At 54.2% G+C, this 13,831-nt stretch overlaps 1 protein-coding gene across 3 annotated transcripts in view; it reads left to right on the top strand.

Annotated features, from left to right (window-relative positions):
* The window catches only part of SPECC1L (sperm antigen with calponin homology and coiled-coil domains 1 like), a 140,493-nt gene extending 132,067 nt beyond the window's left edge, over positions 1-8,426 (top strand). For all 3 annotated transcript variants that reach the window (XM_019467095.2, XM_053902143.1, XM_053902144.1), the window contains 3 exons: positions 3,083-3,199; positions 4,029-4,088; positions 5,785-8,426. In XM_019467095.2, the coding sequence (XP_019322640.2) occupies positions 3,083-3,199; positions 4,029-4,088; positions 5,785-5,874 (267 nt within the window). In that variant the 3' untranslated portion in view covers positions 5,875-8,426. The remainder of the gene's footprint in view (positions 1-3,082; positions 3,200-4,028; positions 4,089-5,784) is intronic.
* Positions 8,427-13,831: the final 5,405 nt, after the last annotated feature.

The raw sequence follows: 13,831 nt of genomic DNA, 5'->3' as shown, positions 1-13,831 counted from the left end.
GCTGGGGTTCCCACAGCTGGGGAGCTGGAGCGCAGCAGTTTCCTCTGGAGGTGCTGGGAAGCCAGGCACGTAGGCAGCTCTGCCAGACGCCTGACTTTCAGGAGCTGGAAGAGGGGGCTGTGGCAGCAGGAAGTAGAGATTTGTTTTCCTCCAGAAATGAATGTGACCTCTGGGGGCAAGGGTTGGGAGTCCTTAGCAGCCACATGTTGCTGTTGGCCTCCCACAGGCCTTGGACAGTCATTAAGAAGCTTCTCGCCATGCTTTCCACACAGTGATACTCCGTGCCCTCGGGTCTTTGATCAAGGCACTTGTCATGAGATCTAGTCTGATTTCTGGAGTGTGGATGGGCTTTGGACAGGCCTGAGTTTGAATAACCACATAGATCAGCTCTGGGACCTGGGCCTCCTTGCGCCCCAGCCTCCTTATCTAAAACTGCTCCCGGGTGATAGAATTAAACTGACACTCAATCCTCCCTGCTACCAGCCCAGCACCTTGGACAGGTCATTTCCCTTCCCTACTTCCAGTTTCCTCCCAGATGGTGCTGGCGCCCCTTGGCTGGCTGCTTCCTGAGATTCATGTGAGATGAAAGTGGCACGTTTGCTGTGGCGGCTCAGCAGTAACTGTCAGACACCACTGGTTGCACGGCGCCCTTAAAGGAGGTGGTGACTGGTATTGTCCCCTGGAGGGGGGCGGGGAGGGGCTGTCGGAAACCGGACAGGCATGCTTATTTGGACTGTGTCTTCGTGGCCAGGAAGTGTGGGGACTGCAGCACCGAGGCAGGGAAGACCTGTCAGGCCCCAGTCACTGGGGGAGGGTGGGCGGGTGCACTCTTTGAGGCCAAGTCAGATGGCCCTGAAAGCTTACTGCGATCTTCCCTGTGACTCTTGGCAGGTTTGTATCCTTTTGTGCTTTAATCTGGTAATTTCTCTCACCACAGTTTATGAACAATGATTTCAGGCCAGATCAGCGTGACTGGCTGCCCCAAATAATCAGGTTACAGAGGGGAAATGACCTCTGGAATAATTGCCCACAGAGCTGCTGCCTTTTTGACGGCTTATGTTTGAGTAGAAGCCCCCCCCCCCCCCCGCCCCCAGAGGGCAGCATTCTGGGTGTCTGCATTCGAGGGCCAGAATTCACTTGGATGATAAAAGCTTATGAAAAGTTCAGCTCTGTGCTCTTCCACATTGCTTGCTGCTTTTGTAAGGAAACTGCCTGAGAGCTGCTGAGTCTGGACTAAGACTGTCTTTCCCGAAGGGCCAGTTGCCAGGCCTGGTCCTGTCCTCCCCACCTGCCCCTCATCCATTCCCCTACTCGGTGTGAGAACCTAACAGTCTGTAAACCAGGGTCAGGGATGGCAAAGTTTGTAAAACTCTGTACATGTACACATGGTATTCATATTGTGTGATCACTTGTCCCAGGAAGGAGTAGGAACCTGTACCCAGGAACGGGTGGTTTGCCTTCAATAATAAAATGTGGGCTTTCCCAGCCCCCCCAAGAACTAACCCTTGATGCAGTTGAAGTCTGCATGAAAGAACAGTGTGACCTTAAATAAGAGGTGTTTGGGAAGTGCTCGCTTTTTCAGTTTGTGGCATTTATATAAAGTGTGTGAATTTCCAAAATTTAATTGTGGAGTTTTACTTTCAAAAGGATTCTTGGGGCGCCTGGGTGGCTCAGTCGGGTGAGCGTCCGAGTTCGGCTCAGGTCATGATCTCGCAGCTCGTGGGTTCGAGCCCCGCATCGGGCTCTGTGCTGACAGCTCAGAGCCTGGAGCCTGCTTTGGATTCTGTGTCTTCCTCTCTGCCCCTAACCCACTGGTATTCTGTCTCTGTCTCTCTCAAAAATAAATAAAAAAAAATTTTTTTTAAGGATTCTTATGGGGTGCCTGGGTAGCTCAGAAGGTTAAGGGTCAGACTCTTTTTTTTTTAACGTTTATTTATTTTTGAGACAGAGAGAGACAGAGCATGAACGGGGAGGGTCAGAGAGAGGGAGACACAGAATCTGAAACAGGCTCCAGGCTCTGAGCTGTCAGCACAGAGCCCGACGCGGGGCTCGAACTCATGGACCGCGAGATCATGACCTGAGCCGAAGTCGGCCGCTTAACCGACTGAGCCACCCAGGCGCCCCAAGGATCAGACTCTTGATTTAGCTCAGGTCATGATCTCACGGCTAAGTCCCAAGTCAGGCTCTGGGCTGAGTGTGGAGCCTGCTTAAGATTCATATTCTCTTTTTCTCTCTTTCTCTCTCCTCCCCTCCCTCCCTCCTTCCCTCTCTCTCTCTCCCTCTCCCTCCCGCTCCTTCCCTCTCTCCCTCTCCCCCTCTCCTTGTCCTTCTGCCCCTCCCCTTGCCCCTCTGCCCCTCCCCCACTCGAGTGAGCATGCTCTTCTCTCTCTCTCTATCTCTCTCTCAAAGAAAAAAAAAGAATTCTCGCAAGTAAAGGTAAAGGCTACACATTAGCCAAATCGTGTTACCATATAGTCAACTATTCTGAATATGTTACTTTTATGGTTGCAAATAATTATACTATAAATATGGAATGAGGTACCTCTTACAAGAAAGTCGAGGTGATCTGGGAGAAGCGCTGTGGGGACGCACACAGCCCCAGCATGAATCAGCTCCCAATGTCTCCTAATGCAAGATGGCAGCTGTTGATGCCTTCAGAACACAGGGGTTTTTATGTACTATAAATCTGTGCCTGAGCCCTAATAGGGGAGGTCAGGCTGAATCATAACTTCTCAGCGTAGAACTCTGCTCCCCAGGGCCCCACGATGCTGCAGAACTGCCAGAACAGTGCCCTGTGCCCACTGTTCTTCACGTGAAGAGGAGGTGGCTCAAACGTGTGCCACCAAGGTGGCAGCAATCTGTAGGTGGTGGATAGGATGGAGTGGGGAATTGCTACAAGGCCAGTCACTGACACCTGCTGGTCTTGGGACATGGCCCCTAGCACTCTGTGCTTTCTCCGGAAGCTCCCCCTGCCTGGCATTTGGAGGCCACGTGGCATCTGAGGCCTCCTTTCTTCTCCTCACCGTCCTCCTCAGAAGATCACAACGTGTGTTACTTACCTGTTTTTCTTCTTTTCCTTCAGAATATTGACATTACAAACTTCAGCAGCAGTTGGAATGACGGGTTGGCCTTCTGTGCTCTCCTGCATACGTACCTTCCGGCCCACATTCCATATCAAGAGCTGAACAGCCAAGATAAGGTAGGCCGGCTGTGGAATGGCCAGCTCCTGGAGTCCTTACCGCATAGGAGAGGCAGAGCCTTCCACTGGCAGGACCCAAGTCACATTGCTGGCTCACAGTGGCCTCATCCCAGCTCAGTTTTGTTCTGGGATTGAGTTATTTGTGCTGAGCCAGCCAGTCCCTGACCAACCTTTCTAGGACATTTGGTGGATTCAGAATTCCCCAAGTGACAACATTCCCTGTGGGAGCTGTCAGCCTTCCTGGGTGATGATATTTAGAATTGAGGGTTTTACCAAGAACTGGCCACGGAGAACTGCTCAAGGCATGAGCAGTCTGGGCAGGGCTCTCACCACACCAGGCCAGCCTCCCACCATCCCTGTGCAGTCCGGGTGTCCCACTCAGGGAGGTGCTTGGAGACAGGTTGGGGAGAACCCTCGTCCAGATGGGCACTAGGAGAGGTCCCAAGCCCGAGCCTTCCTCTGGTCCCCTCCTGCCCTCAGATAACCCTTGAAGATTTTCCCCTGGGGAGGAAGCTCATTTGACAGGTGTTTCTGATCAGCTTTTGGGGTCCAGGTCCAGGCAGCTCAGGGCTGATGTGTCAGAAGCATCCCTTTTCCACAGCGAGGAAAGAAGGGGCTTGTGGAGATTGCTCTACAGCCGGTCACCAGAGGAGTGGGTGGGCCCTGCGGAGGGGTGGTCAGGGTAGGTGGGGGCTTCAGGGGCTCCAGTGTAGGTTTGTTCTGGCACCAAGTGGAGGTGGCTGTCCATCTTCCCTGGCAGCACAGGTAGTGCAGGTTGCCTTCCTCCTGGCCTCGCTTGTCCACTCCAGTCACACAGTTTCTTTTACAGCGAAGGAACTTCACCCTGGCCTTTCAGGCAGCTGAGAGCGTCGGCATCAAATCCACACTGGTGAGTCACTGGCAGACCCCTTCTTTTGTTGGGAAGAGCTTCCTTCTCATTAAGAGAGTTCCTGGGTGGCTACTGGGCGAGACAGGGGTCCACACAGGCCCTGGCCGGCCGAGTGAGCATCCTGCCAGAGGGGCCCCGGCAGGGGTTTCACCTCAGTCCTGTGGGCGCTTTGTGCGTCCTGAGGAAGCACCTGAGGTGGGTGGAGTCATCTTGACCACAGCCCCAGCGACTTTGACTTCCTTAGAGTCACCTTCTTTTTCAGGTGAATCTCATGACAATAACATGTCATTGTCAGAGATGCATTCCTGTGGGTTTGTCTGCCTTTTGTCATGCTAGGGGGAGAGGAGGCGAGTGCGATTCGAGGAAGGAGACTTTAGAGGTGGAGCAGGTATGCCACGCTTCACAAGTGCTGTGGCAAATGCCACTCACAGTGTGAGAAATTAGTTGTAGAGAGCCCACATTTCAGGGTCATTAGGCCTCTGCTCAGTGCCCGCAGTAGCTCAAACCACACATGCTTCTGTCAGAGCTCTCACCTTGTCACTATGTCTGACTTTCTGAAGAAAATACTGCGTCCAGATGCAAAGCCAGTACTTCCACACCTAGAGACACTTTCATTATATATATAAACTCTACTGAGGTGTTTGTCCAGGGCGCCCAGCTTGAGATTTCCACAGAGTAAAGAGCCCTATGGGACTGGGTCAGGGACTCAAGGACACCCCTTACCCTCATTTGTAACCGTTGGATGGTTTTGAAGAAGTGTTTACATTCATATTTACCCCACAGGAGTGTTCATGTAAAGTCCCAGAAGTTGTATCTTCTGAATTGACAGAAATATGTCCTCTATTCAGCTGTACAGAGAGAAAGAGAAATTACCATTATTGAAATGTTTCCCGTTAGCTGGGTATTTTATATCACATGTAAAGTACTAACATATAAAAAGCTGTCCGTTTCCCCACCCTAAAGAGCTTTTAGTCAAGATCTTACATTGAACAAACGTATTTTCTTTTTTCTATACCACCATTGGGTGGCCCGTTCCATTGTGCTGGCTGTGGCAACATGTTCTGTGTCCCTCACCCATGGTTCCACGGGTTCTCTTGAGCATGGCTCCCCTGAAAAGTCATGGATGTTCTTCAGCAACAGTGAAACTCTTTTGGGGTCTTCTAGTCATATATCCAAGTCTTGGGTTTCATCAGCTGGCATCTCACAGATCACTGATATTCTGCAGGATACAGTTAGAGAACAGTGTCTTTGATGATTTCAGATGGTTGCCATGGTGAAGGACATTGGAAAGTTGAGTTCTGGGAGCCCTGGGCCCACAGAGACTCTCTCAGGACAGAGACTAGGGTGAGAAGGGCTCTCAGAAGCCACCATGTGGAGGGGTTTAAGAGAGGTAGGCAGAGAGCAAGGCCCCAAAGAAGACAAAAGCCAGCCTTGGAGGGCTGTGGCCGGGAGCATGGGCACCCCGGTGTGGGACTCTGGGGTAGGGCTCAGGCACAGACAGGCAGCTCAGGGACCATGCTGACACTTCGCAGGCACACTTGGTAGCGATGGAGCAGGCATCTTGGCCAGGCCTTTGGTGGGTATGATCCAGCTTAGCCCAGAGTCGAAGCCCCCGACCCCAGCTGTGGGGGGAGCCTGTTGGGATGGGCCCAGAGGTGACCTGGGATTCTAAGCAGGTCTCTTCCTTCTCCGCCAGGACATTAATGAAATGGTCCGGACCGAGCGGCCTGATTGGCAAAGCGTGATGCTTTACGTGACAGCAATCTACAAGTACTTTGAAACCTGAGCACACCAGAAGGACTCTCCCCATTACCAAGTGACACCAACGCCATTAGCTATGCACCCCGTAAAGCTTTCAGCGACTCTCTGGGCTGCCCCGCAGCGTGTGAGCCTTCAGCCGGGGCCTCTGAGTTGGGAGAACTCAGGCGTCTGTGGCCCACGGCTCACACTGGGCTCCTCGTACATGACCTGTCAGGTCAGAGGTCGGCGTGGGCTCAATGCACATCACACACGCTGTTTGCTGCGGAGTTTCTTTTCTGAAGAGAATATTGAACTACATTAGTGCTGCGGGGTGTAAAAAACGGCTCACGCACAGCTAAACTTGGGGAAGGGGGTGAAATGATGTGGGCAGCTCACAGGGGGTTAGTGAAAGCTTTAGCTGCAGCTCTTCTGGACTCCTTGCCAGCGCAGGTTCTGTCACCTGGGAGAACTGGGCAGGGAAGTCGGCACCTGGCAGAGATGGCTGGGTGAACAGGCCACGGCCCTGGACGTGGGCTCAGTTTCAAGGCGTGCATCCCATGGCAGTGGGATGGCCACCGCTTCCGGGTGACAGGGCTGTCCTGGCCCGTGTGATTTAAGTGTTTGCAACTTGAGCTAACAAATGATTGCGACTCAAGTTCCTGGCTCAAAGGGTCTGCTGCTGCTGAATGGTTGGTTTTGCTGCTGGGTCCCCCTTGTCACGCCTCTGCCGACCCGTCCTTCAGCCTTGAAGGGGCTTGGAAACCCAGCTCTGGCATTAGGTTTCTGGACAAAAGAATTGGTCAAAAGGAGTTCTGGTTAAAATTTTTTTTTTTTCTTATGAGCAATATTGGGGGGAAAAGCTCCTGTTCTATTGGTACCAAAGTTAAATTTGTTTCGTGAACGTAGAGCTAAAACACAAAATCTGGACATTAGCCTGGTGAAAGCCAGAAATGAAGTCGGACATAGCAGGAGAAAAAGCTAAACAGCTGGAGGCAGCCCAGACAGTGTAATTTAAAGTCACTCTGAGTCACTCAGACGAAATCCTCCTAGGCAAGAATTTAAGGAAGTGCCTTAACTCTCCTTGCAAGGGGGGTCTTGGAGGCCACTGCATACACAGCTACAGCAGATGTCTTCAGGGCTCATGACATGCAGCCCAGCGATGGAGTTGGTCCCCTGCCACACCACCTTCCAGGTTCCGAGTGACAGGCAGCCGCACCAGCACCTCTTCTGTGCAGCGGAACCAAAGCCTTATCATGAGGTGTCCTGGTGAGATGACTCTCAGACTGGGACTCAGCCCTTCTTGGGAACAGGGAGCCTGCATCTCTTGTGTGCCTAACACAGTAGCTGTTGGTTTAAACAGTGTCAAGACCTGTTGCTTCTAGAACACAGCTGTGTTTGGCACCTGCAAAGCAGCATGAGGAAGAGTTGCCACCAGTGGAAGCAGGATCACTGCCCCAACCACAGGATGTGAAGAAGGTGCCCGGCCAACACATGGGCCGAGGGTTCTGCGTTCAAGTGTGGTGTTCCTGACTAGGACTTGATATGTCTGTAGCCTAGAGAAGAATGTGGTTATTGTGAAATGGGCTGTGTGTTGTGTGCATGTGGCCTGCTGGCCCACAGTCAGGTGGCTGGTAAGTGCCCATCAGCCCTGCCCAGAGGTCCTAACCTGCTGCCCCAACTGGAGGCTCTTTGTGAAATGCCTATTTTCAGCTAAGGAAGGAGAGGTCAGCAGAGTCCAGCCCCAGGGCACACTGGAAGACCCTGGGAGATGGTACCTGTCTCAACCTTCCTGACGAGGTTCTATTCTGATTTCTGTTGTTCTGTTGACAGTTGCCCTGTGCTGTCACAGGAGGGACTGTTAGGTGAGAACTAATTGTTTTTCAGTGTCTTTCCACTTGGTCTTTCTGAGTTCCGCTTTGGCTCTCATTCGCCCTCATGGAAGCCTGTGCTCCTGTCTGGACCCAGTATGTCTGATCTGCGGCCATGTTTTTGTTTATTTATTGTGTTGGGGGGTGCTTTTTTGTTCTGTGAAGGAAAAGATTTCCCTGGATCTGCAGTTCACACATCTGTCCCTTCCTAGCCAAGCGAGCCAGCCCTGGCAACTCATGCTGGTAGGCATGGGGCTGTGCTCACAAGGCTGCCATGAGGTCAGTGACAGGGCAGAGGGTGGCCGCGGGGAGTGCCGGGATGAGGCCCACCTGTTTAAAGGCCCATTTCTGTCTCTCTGACAAGAAGCTGTGCAGGGGTGTCTGGCTGGGCTGCCCACATTTTGCATGTGGGTCCACAGGTGAGAAGATTCTGGAAGCGTGATTTTTGCTTTTTCTAATAGGATTCTTTTTATGATGTTGGCTTTATAGGATAATTCTAGATGGTCATACATACCTAAAAGTGCTACTGTGAGGTGCTTTTGGTCCAGTGGCACTTGACCTGAAGCCTCCAGGAAGTCATTTTGCCTCTTCTCCCTTCAAGCACAAGCTTTACTGCAAAAGGGCCAGTTACATTTCTGTATCCCTCAACCATGGGCTTCTGCTGACTGACAATACTTTTTTATTTTGTTCTATGAAATATTCTCAAATGTATTAAAATTGCTGAAAGACATCAGGCTTGGGCTTTTCTAGCTCGACATTTCCAGCTGCCCCTCTGACATGTGTGAACAGGACCCTTGAAGCCTCCTGGGACTGGGTTTTGGCAAGAGGAGGGCACCTGAGCCCAGGCTCTGTCCCCTTTATCTCCCCCTCCCCTTCAGCTCATAGGCCAGGAAACATTGTGGGGAAAGGACCTGAGGGACGGAGGAGGTGTGTGATAGGTCCCACCCTGGGCTGTTGTGCAGAGCCACCAGGCATGACCAAGTGCCCGGGCCTGAGACAAGGGTGGCTGGCCCTGGGACCACTGAGATTGTGTAACAGATACCAAGACCCCAGAAGCACAGTCTAAGTTGCCCTACAAGAACAGAAGCCCTGGCATTCCCAAACTGTAGCCCAGACATGTGCTGTTCTGGGGAACAGAGTGGGGGGCAGGGTGCCTTGGCTTGGAGATTTTGTTGTTGTTTTTTTTAGCAATGCATCATCTTGGAGATAATTTTCAGAATATATAAAATTATAGAGAAACAAAAAATCGATAATTATACCACTCAGAGGCAACCAAACCAGTCAAGCCTTATTTTTCCTGTGTATCTTGTGTGGAATGATGATGAATCCACAGAGTGCAGCCCAGAACAACACCAGGTCCTATCACATTGCACATGTAACATGTCACATGCAGAGGGTCCCGTGGGGCTGCCTCCTGCCGGACACTCAGTGACCTAGGAGGCCCTTCCTGGGCCTGAGACCCCCCTCCCCAGGGTCAGCATCTGTCCAGTAACTGAACACACACCTGGGGAGCCCCAGAGCCCACGGTCTGAATTGAGGTATGTCCTGTGAGTGCTCAAGAGTCCCCTAAACGGTGCTGATAGCCATGAGTGTCCATTTCGGCCCAGCTTCCAGAGTGCAGCACCCAAGCCCTTGGGTTACAGGGCTGGGCGTGAGGACTGAGCTAGGACTGGGTGTGTTTCCAGCTTCTCCCCACTCACCAGCTGTGGGGCCTGGGGTGAGCTTGTGTGTTTCGCTGTGGTTGTTCTGCTGTGATCGGCAGGAGGGGTGATGCCACCCAGCACCCCTGGGCAAAGGGACAGCACAGGCTCCCTCAGCTGCTACCCCTTAGGTGTGGGGGCTGCCCTCCCTCAAACATCCCTCCTGCCTGTTAGGCCTGCTGCCTCAGGAGCAGACTGAGGTGGACCATAGAGGAGTCCATTTGTAGCCCAACTTCCTAACCTGCTTAGAGCCTGGTGGCTCCCAGTGGGACCAGCCCGAGGCCTCTGCCTCCCTAGACTTAGCACTTGTTCTTCCTGTCCCTGGTTAGCTCTCTGGGGAGGGAATTGTTTCCACTTTGACTTAAGGGAAGTTTCTAGAACCTCTTTGGGGCAGGGGGGGGGCGGGGGGGGTGGCTTTGATGCGTGAAAGCAGGAAAACACGTTTCTCTGGAAGGGGAGAGATACAGAAGCATTCTCACCCCTCCATCCACAGCCTCGCAGGGTGGGGTCCTCGGCCGTGGGTGGCCATGCTCTGGTGACACACAGTGGCCAGCTCCTTGGCCCTATTCTTGCTGGGCTGCACTTCTCCCACCCTTGGTTTGACCTGAGTTGGTTTGGGTTGTCCTTTAAATGGAGGATGGGGCAGATATAAGGGGTCTTGTGCTCTGTACCAGGTGGATAAGGGGTGGATTCTAGTCAGGGCCTGCTCCAGGCCATTGGGAAAGTACTAGATAGGAGCCCTGAGCCTACGGAGTCAGGACTTTGCTGGGCCACAGCTAGTGCATCTGTGTAGGAGGCAGGGTGGGGGTCTGGGAGGACAGGGCTCCACATTCCCTGGGCCTGGCTCGCACTGTGGGAGAGCAGGCTGAGTGTGGAGATAGAGCTGGGAGCTGGGGGGCTGTGAGGGTGGGTCAGAAGGGTGAGGGGTGGAGAGTGACTGGGCACAGCCTGCCATCTACACCGCCACCTGATCTGAGCCAGACCCAGAGCAAGGAAAGGCCCCAGGAGTCGCTGGAGGATGTGTTCATTATGGAGTGAGTATGGGGTTCTTAGGAAGGGGTTGTAGTCCTAAGAGGAGGGCTGGGGAAGAGCACAGGACCATTGGGCAGGAAGCAGGTTGCACCAAGTGGGACTTGGGACACCTGGGTTCCCCCTCCACCCCCAGGTCTAGCACCAGCTTGTGACAGGCTGGGACTCTTCTCACTTCTGCAATGTGATGACCCCCAAAAAAAGGCCCCTCCTGGTCCCTCCTGTCACTCACCCTGCTCTTTGTGAATTGGGGTAGGGAAGTGCCTGGCAGGGCATGGAGATAAGGGTGCAGGGAGTGTGGGGAGAGGGCAACTGGTTTGGTGGTCTGGCAGCTTCTGCATGCCAGTGCCTGGGCTCCTGGCTTAGGGCCATTCTTAGGGTGTTGAGGGGCACGCTCTTGCATGCATGTGGTCCCTGTCCATCATGGAGCCCAGGACGAGGTCGCACTCCTGTCTGGACCTCAGTTCCCACATGGACACGGATCTGCCCAGATCAGCTCAGAGGCACAGAGTTCCTAGTGGGATTGCTGACATACCCAGAAGCCAATGTGGGCTGGAACATCTTGCTGGGGACTGGGCTGGAGAATTGGAGCGCTGCCGTGCCTACAGGTGGCTCAGGGAGCTTCCTCTGGTATGATTCTGTCTTCTTGGGGCCTGCTTTAATCTAAGCATAGAGTGGAACCCTGTGAGGTCCCCCACTTCCTCATTTCCAGAGCCCCAGGAAGTGTGTAGTGCCCCGCCCATTTGAAAGAGAAGTTGGTATCTCAGGGTGGCCTGGCTGGTTCGCAGGGACACTGGCCCCAGCACCCACTGGGTGCTTTGTCCTGGGTCTGGCATTTCTTTCCCCCTGATGTGGCCCAGCTGGCCTCAGAGCAAACAATCAGGGGCCAGAGGCCGCCCAGGTGCATCCTGGATAGGAACAAAGCTGGCGGGGGTGGGGTGGGAGTGGACCATCTGAGACCAGAAATCTGGAGCAGGAGAGAGCCCAGCTGGCCCCACTGCCTGGCCTGAGGATCCTGGACTTGGACGGAAGGAAGGGTGGGCGCCCATAGCCTTCAAAGCCTGGCCTGGACCTGGGCAGGGCACCAAGGCCCAGAGATAGAAGACGAGTCCTGCCAAGGGCATCCCCATGCCTGAGGAGCAGCAGGCCTGTGCCCTACCCTCAGAACTCCCTTGGGCATGCACAGGGGCCTCCCCTATGGCCATGACACCTGAGTGTGACTTCCAGGCTGAGGAGGGCACAGCACTGGCCAGAGCACAAGGCCAACACTGTGGTGGTGCCAGGAGCCCAGGCCCCTGGTGTTGGAAGTCCTGGAGGAGATGTGGGTCAACTATGAGCATGTCCGCTCAGTGGGGAGATGAGGTTTGTGAACAGCCCTCCCACATGCCTGCTTCCTGTCACTACTGAACTGGAGGCTCCTGGGTGTATTCTGTCTAGGTGATGGCTTCACTGGAGACCTGGACAGAGGCACATGACAGATGACACAGAACCATAGGAGCGGCTCCCTCTGCCTCTAACAGGCTGGGTGGGGAAGGACTGCTGGAGGGCAAGGCTGGGGACCTGGTGACGCTCCCGTGATAGGCAGGTCCCAGGGGCCGCAGGGAGCTGGCTCTGTGGTGGAACCAAGCCCTTCCTAATCACCTCTGGCTTAGAGACACAGCTACCCCAGGCATGGGGCACCCATGCTGAGGAGTTGGGGGCTGCCCACTGGGCCCTGGGGGTGAACTCTGAGGGCTTTGGCATTCTGGGCCTAAGGACCAGCTGCAGAAATGAAGCCTTCAGTCCCTGGGCATGGGGCCTGTCTGGTGTGGAGACAGGTGTGTGCACAGCCAGGTCACACATGGGGAGGTCAGGGTGGAAAGAGTGCTGGGCCCCAGAATAGAAATGGCAGGGGAGAGATTCACGTGGGCCCATACTGGGGGCTAGAGGGGCAATAGTGACCCCTGGGGTTGGCTGAGTGTTGGTCTCTGCCTCATGAACCCCCATAGTCCCTTCTAGACCCAAAGGTGTCTCCCTGCAAGCTGTTCCTTGCAGGGTATGTTGTGTGAGGACTTGAATGAATATGGGTCCAACAAGTGTGGGCAGGAGGGTTTTGTCTGCACCATAGGAGTAATTTATCCCATGAGATGGCACAGAAGCAAGGGTGGGAAGCCAGGGGCATGAGGGAGGATCCCCTGGCCAGGCAGCACCCCCAGCTGGTACATCATAGTCTGACTCTGGCTCAAGAAGTGGCAGGGCAGAAACAAAACTCATATTTTATAGGTGAGGCTATGGGAAGAAACTCAAGACTTGAGGGAAAGCCACAGCACCAGTGTCGCCCCAGCGGTAGGGTCCCTGCCTGGTAGGGAGCACCTCCCTTCCGTCCCCCATTACCCTCACAGGAGGTGAGTGGGAAGATGGCTGGGGCCACAAACTCCTAAGCTGGGGAGCGGGGGGCAAGTAGGAGACAGGGCAAGGCTGGAGGTTGGAAAGGCATCCAGGAACTATTCCCAATTTGAAAAGTCTTCTGCATCTCACCATGAGGTCCTGGGTTTCCTGGAGTTGTGTTGGGGTCTTGACCGCTCCCAGTCCGCCCTCCTTTGCCCCACCACCCCCCCCCCACGGCCTATCCTAATACTGGTATTAGGGGAAACAGGAACCTGAGGGGCCGAGCTGGCTGAATGGAGACAGGAGCCCAGACTTGGGAAAGAGCTGGAAGAGGCTGTCAGGCATTGGAGGCTGAATCCAGGCAAGTGATGGGCCTCAGGTTCTAGTTCCTCAGCTGTACCTGGGCTCCGACCTCCTAACTGTCCTCTCCTGTGGGAGACCTCATGCTCCTGCCAGGGCCTCAGCTCGAGGGTCCAGTCTGGCCCTGTGCAAGCCCCTCTCCTGGGCTTTTCCCTGTGACTGTGCTGGCCCCAGGAGGTTCAAGAATGCAATCCCACAAGCCCTTGGCCACCAATGTCCTGGTCTCTGTGGCCATCTGATGCAGTTCATCCTGCAGTGCACAGAATTGGGATTACTCTGTCCTGATAAAAGGGTAGAAGGCGGGTCTCCTCGTATGGCTGGGTTAGGGCCGTTGTGAGGTCATTCCCAATTTGAAGTATCTAAAACATGGGGTTGGGGATGAGGGGAGGATGGACTCCCAGCCCAAGGGGTTGAGATTCCAGGCTAGTGTTTGGCACAGGAAGTGACTCCCCATCACTTTGCTCAGAGAAGTGGAAGTGGGGGGACAGGTCCCAACTGGGCCCCAGAGGCTATAAGAACAGGAGGGGCCCTGGCCCAGAGTCTGTGCTGGGACAGTCAGATGGGTCATTGGATATTGGGGCCAGCTTTCTAGAGGCATCCTTTGAGCTGAGGTACCGCTGTCCCCCACCCCCCAGCTTGGGGCAGGACTCAGGAAGGGAGGGCAAAGCTGGAGACCAGG

This window comes from Panthera pardus, unplaced genomic scaffold, assembly GCF_024362965.1.
Source record: "Panthera pardus isolate Hobbes unplaced genomic scaffold, ASM2436296v1 HiC_scaffold_15, whole genome shotgun sequence".
In the NCBI taxonomy this organism is placed as follows: domain Eukaryota; kingdom Metazoa; phylum Chordata; class Mammalia; order Carnivora; family Felidae; genus Panthera; species Panthera pardus.
The sequence above is the reverse complement of the archived record's forward strand: the minus strand, read 5'-3'. Positions and strand labels throughout refer to the sequence as shown.